This window comes from Manis javanica, chromosome 10 (genome assembly GCF_040802235.1).
Source record: "Manis javanica isolate MJ-LG chromosome 10, MJ_LKY, whole genome shotgun sequence".
Taxonomy (NCBI): Eukaryota; Metazoa; Chordata; class Mammalia; order Pholidota; family Manidae; genus Manis; species Manis javanica.
In genome coordinates this window covers 15,104,811-15,122,102 of record NC_133165.1, presented here as the reverse complement: position 1 = coordinate 15,122,102, position 17,292 = coordinate 15,104,811, and the positions used below count along the sequence as shown (strand labels likewise).

Genomic DNA, 17,292 nt, shown 5'->3' with positions numbered 1-17,292 from the left:
ACCAATGCAAACATTTTCACCACTGTAAATATTTTATAAATGTCATGTGTAATTTGTTTTACTTCGAAGCCCAATTTGTTTTAGGACTAGATAATAACATGTTCTAATTTTAGTTCCAAGAGAAGGACTTGAAATTTGAAACTGTAACCTGAGTAGTATAGATTTTTAAAGCTTTGAAAATCAACCAGGAGTCTAGGAGACAATGGGAAGAACACACAAAACCCATGGATTCAACCCAAACTAAGGATTCTTTTGGGGTCTAGGTATACAAGTTCTAGTGGGGAAAGGCCAGAATTTAGTCCTCTTTATGGAGGTGCAATTCCAGGAACTGACAAAGTTTGTTTCTTGCTTCTAATGCTGGTAGAGGGCCACATAACCCTAGTGAGCATGCAGGCTGACTCATGCAGCGCAGTCCCGAGTACCTGAGGGGCCTGAAATAGTCCTTGTCCTCATCGAGTGCCACGCTACCTCCTGGAGAACGACTTGAGAATTAGGGGAAATGATACCTGGAATGTCTCTTGACATGTGTCTAACAGAACTGAGGAACTAGAAGTGCCTAAAAGGCCAACATAATTAATTTGAATATGAACATTTCTCTGAACCAATGATTCCTTTTATGGTGTGGAAATGAATACACTTCACAATTTTCATTTTAGGTCAGAGGCAGTGCAGCTTGTGTTACAAACTGAAAAGAGAACTACTAGATATAAAAGAAAAAGAGGATGGTGCTGAAAATAAACATGTTCAGCAGCCATATTGTGATTCAACTTACCCAGATGTGCTTTTCATGAGATGGAGAAGGACGGATGGAAAAGAAAAGCACACAAATGTTAATGGATACATTTCAATCCAAAGAAAGGCATGGAGTAAAACAAGTGCATCATTTCAGATGTGCAAGAGCTCAGATATGGGATAGTCATGTGTCTTTTCTTATTGCGCCGTGGTGCACATACTCACTGCGTCCAAAAGCATGTTCAGGCTGAGGGTGGTTCTAATAGTTGACCAGTAAGTCTGTCTCTTGAAAATGAGCCACTCTGAAACATGCATGACCACATTTTCTCCAGCCTCTACTATACCCCCAGAAGAAATCAGGCCCTTTACTAAAGAACATTCTTTACTTCAACCCACTCCTAGGTTATTTAACGAATAGAAACAGTAACTTATAAAATGGTGTTCAGACTTGCATACAGCCCTCCAAGGCTACACACTGTTAGAGCCCAAGAAAAAGTATAGCCGACCTTGGAGAGGCAGCAAATTGAAGAAAGCATTGGTTTGAGGGTCAGAATATCTAGATCATAATTCTTATACATGGTTTGGTCAAAATTACTAGTAGGTTTAGATCTTCAGTTTCTTTAGCTTAGGCTGGGGCAAGAAGAAATTTGTACATTCCAGGTCAATGGTTGAAATATTCTAACAAGTGATATGATAGTAATGATTATTACTTTTGCGAATAGGTATATGTCAATAATCAGAACATGAGAAAGTATAAAATAATTCTATCCCTTCTCTCCTCTTGCCACACTTTCTCTTCCTCTATTTGAATGACCAAAATAAATGTTGAGTTTGTGCCAAATGAGTCTCTTTCAATAGAAACATTTATTTGGACAGATGTTTATACATATTGTTCTGAGGAAAATAAATGGTGCTCTAGATTGATTCACTCATATTACCAGAAATCATCACAATACAACATTGATTTAAATGTGGTTTTTGAAATAGCCCATCTGCTCCCTGGATATAGTAGAGGCACTGGGAAAATATGGAATTCAAATAATTCAACAAAAAGCCATGGGCATATTATTTAAAATTTTCTATGTAAGCATAATAGATTACTTCTTACAAAAAAAAATTTTTACTACAACTCATAAAAAAGATTAAATATAACATGAAGCAGAAATTCCTGTCTCAGAAGTTAGGCAAGTTAGTTTCCTTTTTATTGCACAATCATCACCAAGAAAAGCTTTACGTGCAGTGGAACACCCTGCGCGTGCCTCCGCTAAATGCATTCATTCAGAGAAACCATGTATTGTTTTATTAGATGAGCATTTGGGAGAAATGCATATTCTTTGACCTTTGCTCTGGGACAGCTGTAACAAGCTCTTTAAATTTTCACATAAACAAAATCATAAATGTCCATACACACTGGGCACCAGGGTGTCCTAAGAAATTTATGGCATAATTTTTACATCATACATGCAACAGAAAGAAAATTAAGACCAAAAAGAGATAAGTTCTAGGTGGTTAAAGGCTTTCCTATTAACATGCCTGTGAACTCTCTGGTGAGCTGTTAAAAAAAAAAAAAGGCGATTTCTGAGCTTTCCAGGAAAACTGCTAAAATTAATAAGGGCCAGTTATTACCATGGACAAAATAACCTTCCTTAGCCTACCAGCTATCTAGAAATAGCTCTCCAATAGAACAAGTTGATTATTCTGCCCACAGTGGAATATTAATAATCTTTGCATATTCATTTTTTCAAAAATAGGAAATGTGCCAATAAAATAATCTTAACTTTAAAATGTAAGGCGAATTATGAAAATTTTAAATAGGAAACACAAATATAAAGGAATCACTCAAAAAGTACTGCTTAAATTCTAATTCATTTGTAATCAATTTATCTACATTGTCTGATTTCCCAGGGTTTTTATGAAATTCTTCTCCTCCACAGCAATTAACTTAAAGCAATACTGAGAAGCTATCTCACTTTAGAATATTAAATTTCTTAGCTCATGACTTTCAAAAAAATATGTCCTGCAAAGGACAAAAAGCTGCAGTCATAAAGGACTCTGAGTGAATTTCCTGTAATATAAATTCATATCAGAGGCAATATATCTGTGCAGATTTTTTTTGACTGGAAAAAACATTTAGTTTTTCTCCTTATAAAAATTGATTATTTTTTCCTGTAAGCAATTATTTATAGTGACAAACAACCTTATTCTTTTTCTCAATCTCATTCCAGATTGTCAAGGTTATTATAATGGCAAGAAAGATTCTGTCAGGAATAAGTGTTCTTCAGTTAAAAATCACTGTAATAGGCAGATAAGTTTTAATTGACATAGAAAATAACAGTTTTAGGTTATCATCTAATTCATATGATCAAATCCAATTATTGGCATAATGTTTTCCTTGGGAACATCAAGATACATTCAGACACAAGAAAATATCACCAGTTAAACCAGTTAACATATGTCTTATATTCCAAAACAGGAGCCTTAAACTTTTCAGTTGTCTTATTTTAATCTCCTAGATTTCTTTCTAAATGAATGAGTTTTCTCCTGTTTGCAAACTAGTCAGCTCTGGATGTAAAACTTCACGTGAGAAATAATTCACTACATGACTTTTCTACATGGCATAGTCCTGTGGCTTGCTTCTTAATTGGTTGAAATTGGTAATTCAGAAATATTTTTAAATCAATTATTAACACCAGATTGGGGAGTGAATGAGTAGTAATTGAATTGGGAAAGTGGAATGAAGAAAACATTTCTTTTAAAAGGTGAAACTTGAGAATGTTCAAATGCTAACGGTCAAAACAGAACAGAATAGAACTTGAAGGTGTGACAGCCAGTGGGAATCAGTGCAATGTGTATGAGGAACGGCAAGGAATGACCCTGAGGAGAGCAGGTTCTAATTTTCTGTAATAAGACAGGATGGGGGCAAACGTGAGTGTGCATCTGGCAACAAATTATTCAGGGCACTTCAATGGTTTCTTTCTTCTCTCCTTTTGAAGTTGAGTGTGAGCTCACCTGCAGAAATACGGGTGTGAGGACTGGGGAGGTCTCTGCAAAGGCTGCAGAGAGAAAGAAGACTGGTAGAAGAAGTCCTGGGATCCCTGGCACTACCACATTCCCCAGTGAGGCTGCCGCACACCCCTGTGCCGCCACGGTCCCCAGCAGCTTGGAGGTGGCCGCCTGGAGGCGTGGAGCAGGGAAAGTCTGGCCATGGCGGCCGTGGCTGTGACCAAATGAAAGAGGAGTAAAGAAATTTAGGAACTTTTGAGTCTTTTTTAATTATGGTCATGGAATCTCAGTGGAACTGAAAGGAGAGGAGAGGAGAGGAAGGGGCTAACATGTTGGAAAAGAACAGAAAAATTTTCAAAAGGCAATAGTGGGAGAAGTTGATAAAGCAAGCTGAAAACAGACCATGGTTAGGAGGGAATGATAAGCTTGAATCAGTCATTTTGGAATAAGAACGCTTTGGAGGTAATGACAGGTTCAGAATATGACCACGGGGGTGTCTGACCTGGAGCAGAGAATGACCCTGGAAATGATGAAGCCGTGAGAAGCACAGGCTGGGTGATGGGTGCCGTGTGGGTGGAAGGGCACCCCGGGCCGCCGAAGGAGTTGCCTCAAATACAAAGACAGATGATGGGATACAGATAAAATAAAGTCAAGCGCATTCCTAGTGATCTATATAAATGAAAGAAAATGGTTCAGAAGCTTCAGGTATGGTTCATCATCACACTACTTGAAAAATTACTTTTCTTTGAAGTTAATATTGACTTCAAATAGCTAAAGTATTTGAGACTTTTAAAAGAAGTTAAGAAACCTTCATTCTTCAGAGAATTTGTTATTCATTTTCCTAGCAAACCTAACCCAGTCAAGCCCCAAACTGAAGTTTTGATTATGTAGAATCTGAAATAGACATTTAATTGTATGCATGTATATACATGTGCATAAAACATACATACACATTTATATATATGCATGTATGTATGTATGTGTATATAGATACTTTGATAAAAACCTCGAAATAGCATGTAGATGATTACTGCCCTTCTCAGTAGTGTGGAAACAAGGAAGATAACCTTTCTTCATGAATGGCTAATTTAAGTAACTATCAGAAGAATCCACATCTTCAGAGACCTTATGAAAAACACTATAAAGAGCCAATAAAAGATCTTATATTTGTGGGAACAAATGTGGAGAAGTCTTTCCAGATTAAGATGTCAGCAATGTATTTAAATTAACTTAATGACCTTTTTTCTTTCAAAAAATGAGCTTAATTATCATTGCTTTTAGACACTGACTTTGTAATATTTTTAGTCGGAATGAATATGTTGGATTGCAGGACACATTAAATTTCTTACATAGGTTATTTATCAGTGATCATTACCCTTTTTATATCAAACTTTGGGATATTATATGTGGCTAGTTATATCAGAAAAAGGCAATTTTATAACAGCTACATTTTGTGCTTTGACTCTACCTCCCCATCCCAGTCTTGAAAAAAGATGTTTGGTTTGAATATATTTGTTGTTCATGTTGAAAGATGGAATGTGGTCAAATAGGAAACTAATTATTCTCTAGGGAGAAAATATGCTACCCTTTTTTGGCTCCCTATATAGACCATTTAAAATTATTTAGGTTATTATTCAAGGTCCAGATGAAAGACTAGACTACATACTCTTTAAATTGTGGCCTTACCCTGAGATCCAAAATACTTCAGAGGAAAACTGGGCTTTGGAAATCTGCACTTTTGTGTAACATAGTTCCAGGAAAGCTACATTTCCTCATGTGTGGAAGGAAATAGTTTCTACCTCAAAGCCTTTGTGAAAATTAAGAGATAATGCATGTAAAATGCATATAAGTGCCTCACATATTATAACTACTCAGTGTGATTAATAAATATGTATTACATATAAAATAATTATCATTGCTATAGAAAGGATGAGGATGAAAATGGAACAGAATATATGCACACAGGCAATAGAAGTAATTTAAACAAGAAATAGATAATAAGTATATTAATACCATAACATGTAATATGGGAAGTGGAGAGAGGGAAAGCTGGTGAGATAAATAAGAACTAGGCAATGTAGAGATTTGTGGGCTAGATAAAGGTTTGAAGTCTCTCTTAGGGATGCTAGGGGATGACTGAGAGATTTTAGGCAGCTTCAGAAATATAACTTAGATCTCTTCAGCGGAGGTGTGGAAGCTAGATTACAGGAAGGCAGGCCTGGAAGGAATGCTTTTAGTATGGTGGTCTGAGAAATGAAAGAATAAAATAACCATGTTTGAGAGATTCTGAAGAGAGAGTATGCAGGTGATACTATGCGGAAGTAGAAGTGAGGGTGTACCGGGTGTGCAGACGGAGAACAGGGGGTGATGAAGCCCAGGTTTCTGGGGAGAAATCACTGCCTAGTTCCTGCTTCATTTTCTTAGTTTTTTTGCCTTCACCCTAGAGTTCTTTCCCCACCCACTATCTATTCATGCAGTTATTCAGAAAACATGATTGAATACCTATAATATGCCAGGCACAGCAATGTTAAAAACAAACACACAACCAGGTTCTCCTGAGACCAGTTTTCCATGTATGGGGAATCACAGAATCCCCAGGCAGGGACAATTTAAAGAGCATGTAATCCAGTCTCTCAGCTGAACTCTGAAATCTCCATGTGAGAATATTGCCATGTATACATGCTTGGCAGGTCTATATTGAACCTAGTCGTGAGAAACAACTCTTTCTAGGTGGTCAATTCTTTCTTCTCAGATCTGTGATGCTAACAGTTCTAGCTTAGACTCAGCTTAAATTTATCTGTGACAATTTCTGACTTTTGGCCCACGGTCTTGTCCTGGGCTATAAAGAACATAAATGATTGCTCTTTCCTTGACAACATCTAGATCTTTGTTGTCTACACTCCATACATTCACGATTATCCCTAGCATTCCTTGAAGACATGGTTTAGTGGTTTAGTGTTATCTTGCTACACTGGTCATATTCCTCAGAACATAAGCTGGTTCGAATTCATCCCCTTCAACTATAGTTCCCAGAAATTATCACAATATCCAGCTGTGATCTGGTCAGTACATAGAATTTTGCCTTATTAACTCCTTTTACGGATACTGAAAACCATTAACTTCTTTGCCAGATGTTGCTAAAATCCACCTTTTTTGCAAAAACATTTTTCTCAGGAATTGCAGTTAGGATCCCCCTATACATACATACGTGGATATGTACATATCCTCCTATACAGAAGCAATAAGTATAGCCACAAAGTTCGATGCAGAATTATGTGAACACTCTTATTAAGCTTTATCTTGCTAAATTTTGATCTATCTTGAAAAGGTCTTCTTTAAACAAAATCATTATCTAAAAACTTTACCTTCATTCTCCCACAAATCAGAAAATCTTACTTAAATCACTTGTAAAAGTATAGCATCTGCCACCGTTTATTTCACTGTTATCAATTTATATGGTCAACCCCTAAGATTACAATGTCTCATTAGTTATAAATCATTCTATTCTTCTCATTCCAATCTTATGTTTAGAAATATCATTTAGAAAGTAATGAAATACTTTGCTGAACTCAATACATTATATTTCTACAGCATCTTTCCTCAGCTACATGTCTAGAAAATGTTGGAAAGTTTAAGGGCACAGTTTATTTCTTCTTTTCATTGAAGTATCATTGATACACAATCTTTTATTGGCTTCAAGTATGCAACACAGTGGTTCAACAGTTACCCATATTACTAAATCCTCACCCCCACTAGTGCAATTACTATCTGTCAACATAGGGAGATATTACAGGATCACTGGCTATATTCTCCATGCTGTACTACCATCCCATAACCAACATATATTATGATTGAGAATTTTGGAAGCACAGCTTATTTTAAAAGGACTCCATTTACTCTATGTTATTAATATTCCCTTTCTTATTTCTCAAACATAATCTAGCAAATGGCCTACATTTATTTTGGAAACTAACAGTGAGGTGACTATTCTTTAGCTTGGAGAATAAACTTTTACATAAGAACACCAGGTGGCTTTGGGTTTATGGCACTTTGCTAAAATTCTTCAAAAACCAGTGACTTACAGAAGTGACCATGGCCTCTGAAATGCATCAGTGCAATAACTTGTTTTCATGTCTGTCTGTCTACAAGCTCCTTGAAAAAACGTAACTGTATAATTCAAATACCAGTAGTTTCTAACACAGTTCTTGGGACATAATAGGCAGTAAGTGAATGAATGAAAAGTTAAGAATTGCATGGTCCATTGATGTAGGATTTACTTCAATCAAGACAACTGCCATGAATTTATTTAGAAAAGGAGGTCCTTCCTCTAGCACATGTAACCATCTTAAGTCTTAATTTCTTCTTATTGACCCTTACTTCACTCTTTCCATGGCAAAATTGTTTCTCCTGGGCTGAAAATATGGAGACTTTATAGGGCTTCTGTTCTACTTTGTAATCTATTAACAGTGCAGCTTTGGTTCAAAACAGTAGCCCTACATCTTCCATGTTCTTTTCCTTCCTCCAAGTAGATCAAGCTTATCTTAACAGATCTATATCTATATATTTATAAAGAGAAAGCTATGCAGATATACCATTTTGGTTTTCTTTAGCTTAATTTTTTCTAACAAATTTCAATGCTTTCTGGCCTTTAGCCTCTCAACATTGTTATTTTTTTGGTTTAGGGATTTCTTACAATTGTCCATGGTTGGAGCCAGGCAGGGCTATCCACGATCAGACGTCAAGACAGATCCAGCTGCAGTGCGCAGAGGAGACCTGCTCTGGAGTTCTCAGTAAGAAAGCAGGACATATGTTCCCAGAGAAATATTGAGAGCCCAAGAGTATTACAGGTTGTGAAATATTCTACTTTATTAGATCCTTTTGTGTTGGCTTCCCAGAGGGCTCCCCTGTAGCCATGTCTGTACTAAGTGAACCCTTCACTATAACCAATGGATTCAAGTACAAATATCTATTCCATACAAGGCCACTCAGATGCTTCCACCTAGGAGTTTAAAATTTGGAATGGGGTGAAATAGAAAATGAGTTCTTGACAACAGTCAGTATTTCATAATCTTATTGTTGAAACTTTGGAGTTGTCCTGGCTCTGTTGTTTCTGAAATCTCAGAGAAATTCTAATATCCTACTACTGAATCTCCCCCTTTCGCTTTATCCACTTGGCTTCCACTCTAATAGTATACTCATAAAATAGATTTCTGTGGGAGAAGAAGAGACATTTGCTTTCCATATATACAGCATTTACCGAGATAGGAAAATGTATTCAAAGCTTCTAACCCATGTCTTACAGAAGTTAACCACTGGGATACAACTCATTATAAGTTTAGCTTGGCACATACACACTAAATAAATATTTTTTAAATGAAAAATTGTGAAATTTCTGTGATAGCATTAATTATGAATATTTTCAATGACACTTATCTTACTTAGAGATATGCAAACTCTAAAAACTCCAAATGCCAAAGATTAAAAGTGTAGAGTCTCAAAACACATTAAAGATTATGCACTGAAGGAGACCCTTAAGATTGCAATGGAAATAAATTAACTAAATCTATAGAGCTTCACTTTTATGTCTCTGAAGTTCTAACATGAAGATTCATTGGTAGTGATTAACGGTGACTGTCATTCTCCGAGGATAAAAGTGCTTCTCTGGGGGATGCGCTGAGAGCTGTGTTGGAATGTTAATTTCATTTTAATGATGTTGAAAAATTGATTTCAAATATGAAATCCATATTCATTTAGCAGTGATATCCATTCATGAGAATATATCTAACATAAAATGTTACCTATAAGTAAAGATTGAAAATGATAATTTAGTATGTTAATATTCATAAAGTATCTTTCATTTTGTCTCAAGATACAGAAGATTTCAGCATGCTATGTTTCAATAAAAAATTATAGTGTTAAAAATGCAGGAGGAAAACATAAGCAGTAAGATATTAAGGTAAAAAATTTCAGAATTCATATTTCTGGAAATAAGAAACCATCCCTGAGTATTTTGGCTATTTTAATATGTTCACTGCTTATCAAGGACTATTGTTAGAGATAAGTGTATTAACTACTGAAATGGACAGTTTCATCTTTAATTCCATAAATCTCTAAAAATAAGCTTCTTAGAATCAAAGTTGTCTCGAAATGTAAATCCTTTAGGTAAATACATGTAAGATTAGTCCAGTCTAACAAGTCTTCAGATTGAAAGTATAAAGTAGAAAAATGAAACAGAAAAGTTTGAATCGAAACATATTTATGACATTTCTGAACCCCAAAGATAAAGAGCAACCTGTTAAACTTTCAGAGAGAGGGACAGGAAATCAGAAACACTGCTGTTAAATACAAAAGAATGAAAATCAAAATACATTAGATATGGGAGCAGGAAGACTAATACCTTCAAAGTTTTGAGGGAAAATCGTTTTAAGCAAAGAGTTTTATAGTTTTGGCAATTATCACTTAATTTAGATGTGGAATATATTTTCAGATCTCTAAGGACTCGGGGAGCTTCCCACACACTCTATCATCATATTTCTAAAGACAGAGATGGGAAATTAGCAGCTAAATATATTCAAGGAGAAATAAAAGAAATCTGATGGATTTTGATACAACATATTTAACACTGATACTTCGAATACTCTTCTTTAGATAAATATACTAATGACATAAAATTTCCTCTCCTTCCTTGTAACCTCATAATCATTGATTCTACACAACATTTTTATGGAATAATATTGCAGATGCTATTTTTAAAAAGAGATGGTAATTTACACTTGTACACCTTAAAACCCATGATTATCCAGCTCTTTCTGTGTCAGATAAATTTATCTAATTTGGAATTCAGCTTTAGGAAACCCCCTTTTTGCCATATAACTAAGTCATGTTCTTACAGGACTATGGGTAATAGAGTTGACAATTTCAACTCTAATTGTCTGACTTTGTCTATCATCAAATAGATAATAAACTTAGGCAAAGAACAGAGCTCTTTTGTTTACTGGCACCTAAAAGACATATAGATTCAAGTGAAATTTCAGTAAAGAACATTCAGGAATTTAGGTTTTTGATGGGCCAGACCATATAAGACAAGATCTTGCAGTAGCTTCTACTATGCCAAGCAGCTAATTTTGTAGCTGTGTGGTTGGTTTTAATTGGCCATCTTGAGCAAGTAGCTGTAGGCCTTAGCTTAAAACACTGTCAGGAAAGCTAAGAAAAATAAGTTCTTAAATACCAGTGTGACAGATATAAAACAGAAGGGTTATAGTTCTCTAGTTGCTCATAATGTGAGTCTTAGAAATGGAGAAGATGCTCAGTATGTATTAAGTTGGAAAAGGTACCTGGAGTTCAATGAAATCAAGTCAAGGATGATAGACAAGCTCTCAGAGATCAGTGACACTAAAGAGGGAGCCCACACTGAGAAAACTATGGAGAATTATAATTTTAATGTGGAGAACACATATTGAGAATAATAAGTGACTCAGTCCTTACAGATTAGGAAAGCTAAACACAAGGCTACAGAAAAACTGGTCAAATTTTAACGGGAAGTCCAGAGAAATTAACAAGGAGTACTTGAAGAATTTATAGATGAGCTTCAGTTTGACACATTATCGTCAACATAAAGTATACTGTATGGAAATCTGCTGGAGAAATTTATAGAATTAAAGCTTTAAAGGGCAGTACAGTAAAGACACTGTAAATGAGAACCAGGCAGAACAGTAAGAGATCAACTTTAAGCCTAGCTGAGAAGTTGTTCTGATGGAAGAATGGCACCTGTGTGATAATACCCAGCTCAGGAAGGTAAGAGCTGACAGGACTTTCTTCAACAAGTGGGTACTTCAGCAGATCTGGTATTGTACATTTCCTATTTCTCATTATAGAACAATAGGTAGAAATATAAGAAAAACCAATGCCTGCACCAAGAGGAGAAGTAAGAGTAGAATAAAGTGAGAACACAGATCTCGTAAGCTGTTCTAACCTGTGTGTGTTTAATTTGGTGGATGGCAAATGTACCTTAAATTAGACCTCTCTTTGGGACTGCCAACTTCACAAATTTATGAATTTTGAAAGAATTTGGAATGTTTCAAATGCTACTCTCTGAAAGTAACTCCCCCATATGTTTTTTTAAAAATGTGTCATAACTAACTTCTTTGCAGAATATTTCTCCCAATGAAATTTAATTTCACAGATTGTCAATTGTAGATGTCTGATATCCTAGTAAAGCCGAAAGTAAGATTTTTCTCTAGCTCTTCCTATTCCCACAGAAACCAATGAATCTCTCATATGAACTTTGGGACAGAGAATATAGGTCTAAGTACTTTGTCCTGGAAGCACTATTTTGCTTGGGTAATGGACATAATGTAGAAAAACATTTGGTAGGAAGCTATAGCCACTGCAGTTATACACGTACAACCTAATGGGTTCAACATTTTGAAGGAAGTTGATCGGTTTTGTTTTTGATATTTTAATAAAATTTTTCTTGAGGTTTTTCTCCATCTTGAAAGACCAGTAACTTGAAATCATTTATGTAGTACATCTTATAAAATGAATTACATGAATTTACTTGACTCTTTGGTAACTCAGAATCCAAGGCATTAGTGTCACCCAAGCCCTGAAGAAGGGTTAGCACTTACATAAATCTCACCAACACTGGTTGCACATTTATACCCATAGGATTATTGCTCTGGGATAGTCGAGATAATAGGAAGACGTGGCCCTTCTTTTGGATCCAATACTCTGCCTCGCCTTGATGGATCCATTTTTAACCCAAATACTATTATTCCATAGGAAATAATTGTAGTAAGATATGTTATCCTTCATTATAGAGTGTTCTCTATATTAACTCTATGGAGTGTTCTTAATATTAAAGACATGTATTTTTAATACATTTAAAAATTACATTTGGTCAAGACATATTGCAAATTAAAACTCTAAAGTCAAGCGTAGTATGATCTTCAAACGAAGACTAGAACCAAAATCAGTTTCTGACTGTGACAGTACTTAGGATTAGAGAAAAGTTCTATAAAATTAATAACCAATCCATCCCCCAGTATGTAACATTAACAATAAACTTTAAATATACGATCCTAAAAAAATCACTGTATAATTGGAATGTTTAATTTTAGTAGCCATTAGAAAGGACATTCAATTTGGTTCCATAAACAACCAATAAACTACATGTCTCAATATAAGACATAATGCTATGTGAAAGCTGGTCAGAATGCCAATATGCATTTAAAAAAAAAGGATAAATGAAATTCATTTTTAAGGGAAATAAGACAAATCCCTTATCCAGGCTGGGTTTTGATTATTCTTGTTCCTTTAGATTTGAAGTAATTTTAAATTTGAAATTTTTTTAGACTAGAAATACAATTTTAAAGAACCGATCAAAGGGGATGATTTTTAAAAATAATTTCTTCTCAATGAATAGCCATAAAATTGAATGTAACATGCCCTGTAGGCATAAATAAAATTAAGATATTTCAAATAGATTATGATACTTTTTAATTATATTTTTGAGTGATTAGTAACAAAGGGGAAATATTTATAATTATTGAATGTGACTGAGCATTCAGTTGTATTCAAGACAGAATACTCCCAAGGCCACTTTTTTTTTCCCACACAGTATTTCTATTACATACAGATACATAAAATTTTAACAAATAGAAAATTAGTGAAATGATTAGGCTAGCGAGCTGTTCTATAACTTGTAAGTACATATTTCTTCATTATTAGTAAACATCTGCAAAGTTAAGTGAGAGACAAAATATGAAGTAAACTGATTAGATGGTAAACATGAAAATTATAAACACAATATAATAGGTATTTGAGGGGGCAGAAAAAGAGGGGCCAACCAATAGATTTTGGGATAAAAAGAAATGATTTGGCTTTTAAACATGGTCTAAAGGTGCCATTTTGTCACTGAAAATGTTACTATGTATTTAAAAAATAGGTTATTTATGGACCTCCTTGCTTTCTGACAGCTGCTGAGACTTGAAATTTGCCAATTTTGCAAGTCATTTAAATGTTCCGTGTTATATGTGAATGAAAAGATACACTATCAATTTCCTGACAGATGCAAAACAATCTGTTGTGAGTCTAAAATAAGTTTCTATTCAGTCAGTCAGGGAAATGTTCTCCTTCATAAATACTCCATTTTAAGAGGAGATACTTTAATTGTTGTGAGAGGAAACATGAAGTTGGATGGCATACTCTCATTTTCTCCTACCAATTCAGTACTGATAAAATATTCATCAAATTTAAAATGTTAGATTAAATAGTTTGCATATATCTGAGTTTTGAAATAAATGCTTTGGCCTCTTAGACAAAAACTGTTTATTTCTACTTCAGGTCAAAGATTTCTATACTCAATTCAAACCATAGCCTATTAGAACCAGGAAACTGGAGCACTGAATAGTTTCAGGGAATACCAGGACAGTACTGGCCTCCGTTTATTATTTTGTTTACAACTACTCTCTTCTTCAATTTGCCATGATAAAGAGTCAGTGAAAGTTAGAAAAAAGAGGGAAAAAAAATCTCCAAACCTACTTTTTCTTCAGTCTTCTATCCTTCTCAGCTTGAGTTCCAAGTTTGCCCAACCCCAGGGACTCCTGAGCGGCAGCTTCGGTCTCCATAAAACCTCCTGTGAACAGGTAACTATTGGTGTTAGTATGGATATATTATGTCAATTCCAAACATAAATCCTTAAAGATTTATTTGAACCACTGTTTAGTATCACATTCGCCCCCACCCCCATTTTTTTCACATCGTCTTTACATTTACAAGCCAACATGCATAAAGCATAAAATAGCAAGGGGTACATACACAGACAGACATTGAGAGAATGAAAAAAAAGGTACCTATTTGTATGCTATTCAGCCGCACCTAGTAACAACTATACAGCTGGTGCGTATGCTGAGAAACCTCAAGCGCTGAGGTTTGATTTTCTGCTTAATAGGGCAAGTGTCTGAGTGTAGTGTGTGAGATTTTTTTTCAACACTTGAAAAAATTGAAGTATTTCATAAATAACGGAAGAAATGTTAGCCCAATGAGCAGAAACTCAGGTGTATGTCTTCATTTCCAAGTCAAGAGAATAGAGAGGCAGGAGTTCACTTTTACAATTTTTCATATCCTGCTTAAGGCACCCTCTGGTCCTCAGCTGGCTGACTCTTATATTCTTCAGTATAACCCTTACTTCTAGAACGTCTTATGTTCTGAAAGGTTTTGTTTTCTTTTGTACATTTGACAATAATACCTGGGGGAAAAATGTGAGTCTTCAAAAGACTCTAGTGAGAATTGTTTTGACTTAGTAGGTCACAGATTATTTGGTTTAGTGCCAGTTTTATTGGCTGTGGAATACAAACAACATAAAGAACCTTGAAGTGAAAGAAGGAATAAAAGTATGTTGAGCAGCACACACACAATCACACATTTTAAAGAGCAATTATTGCATGCAGCCTCCATAAACATATAACTAATTCATAAACTGATCTTGAAAAATGAAAATATAACCCTGGGCTCTGTTTTCTCCTTGGTATTTACTATATGTGAAAAACATGAAGTCTATATATATACATATATTTTAAATGGAAGGATTTAAATTCCAGTTAAACTCAAGACTAGGTAGAAGTATTAAAGCTAATACTATGTCTTACGAAGACTACACATACACACAAAGTCACCAATATATCAGCATGATATAAAACCTACTAATAATATTAATTGAGTAGTATTAATCAACATTAATAAATGAAAACTATTAAAGGTAAATTTTACTCTCCTGTCATTGTAATGCACATTTGCTTACTTCACATTTGCAGAACTTGACCAGTCTATGGTTTCTCTTGAAGAATGAAATACCAATTTTGTTGTTACTGTTTTCATAACTCATTTTACCAAATAATTTATACTATGCAATACTGTTAATTCTAGAGCAGTGACACAAATAAATTAATCTCATAGTTTAGTAACTCTCTTATTATAAGAAAATCTTCTTTATTGAAAAGACACTCATTTTTGTCTAGATATAAATCAAGGACTTTGAGTTTGGGGAGGTCCAAGATTGATCTTATTCAATTACGTATATTAATACTTAAATAATTTTTTTACTATGAAATGTTTCCACTGTTGGCATCATTTGGAAAGTCATTCACTAGCTGAATAAAGAACTCTTGGGCATCACTTGCAAGTGTGTGATTTCCCACTATGTACACTGAGTGTTTATTTTCATTTTATTTGTCTTAGTGATATACTTGCCTTAATGTACACCCACAAATTATTATTGACAACCTGCATGTAGCAATAAAATTGTTCTCTTGAAATGGAAATGGAAATGAACGATTCACTTAAAAGTTACAAAATTCTTGATCAGTCCAGATAGGAACATAAAGACTGGTAAGGTAAACCTATTAAATAAACAATGAGATGTTTTTGACCACCACATAGTTGAATGAATCAGGCTGTTTAATCTTCTGGGAAAGAACATCTAAATTATGATTTAAATTTTTTCAGGAACCCAACATTTTAATTAGACAAAAAGAACATTAAAAAAAAAAAGAAAGCTGAAGAGAATCAAAGAAAGCTCTAGGAAAATTTTGTGAGTTAAAACTAGGCCCAGGAAAAGTAGATGTTAGAATTTGCTTCTGAAAAATAAAATTATACAATAAAAAGCATGAGGAGCTTGGAACTATTCTGAGTACTTCAAAATGTAATATCCTTTGCATAGAGGCTTTAACAGAGAATTGTAGCCACATCTTGTTTGAACACTCAATAGAATATGACACTTCTGCCCGTAGTAGGTAAAATTATTCTTAAGCATCATATGTAGGACAGTACTGTTAAGCAGGAGCAAAAATCTAATTATGTGTATTTTTTCAACCCAATTAAAACATTTCTAGACAGGAACATTCTTTCATAGAGTTGATCCAGCTGTCCCACAAATGTCAGGTACCAGCTAACTGGTAGGGATGACCTCAGCCAAACTAGCTTATAAACTCTTTTCCTCTCTGCGTGATGATCTAAATCTGGTGAGAATCTGCTCATTCTTGTCCAGGTGTCAGTGGGCTCAGATAGCTACATGGGCTTTAAGAATATCTATTCACCTACCAATATTTTATTCACTAGTCACATGTGGCTACTAAACACTTGAAATGTGGCTCGCCCAAATTAAGTGTTGCAAGTATAAATTACATTTGAAAACTTAGTAAAAATATGACATCTAATGAATAATTTTATATGGTTACATGTTGAGATATTTTTGATATGTTGGCTTAAATAAAATAATTGAAATTGATCTCACCTGTCTCTGTTTACTTTTCTTAATGTTGCTACTAGAACATTAAAAATTATAAATGTCACTCACATTTGTGGCTTGCATTAGATTTCTGCTGGGCAGCACTATCTACCAGTGGTTCTCAACTGGAGACAGGACCAATCCTCAGAGGAGATACAAGTATTTGCATATGTTGATAGGAAGAGGAGGGTACATTTTTTAGATATGTTACAATAACTGCAAAGTGCAACTGATATATGTATTGGGCAGGGGAAAAAGATTCTAAGAATTTT

The 17,292-nt window shown here is 34.7% G+C and overlaps 1 protein-coding gene across 29 annotated transcripts in view; it reads right to left on the bottom strand.

Moving 5' to 3' along the window:
• PPFIA2 (PTPRF interacting protein alpha 2) overlaps nucleotides 1–17,292 on the bottom strand; it is a 493,962-nt gene that overhangs the window by 42,049 nt on the left and 434,621 nt on the right. For all 29 annotated transcript variants that reach the window (XM_073214786.1, XM_073214785.1, XM_073214788.1 and 26 more), the window contains one exon: nucleotides 14,278–14,371. In XM_073214786.1, coding sequence (XP_073070887.1) covers nucleotides 14,278–14,371 — 94 coding nt within the window. The remainder of the gene's footprint in view (nucleotides 1–14,277; nucleotides 14,372–17,292) is intronic.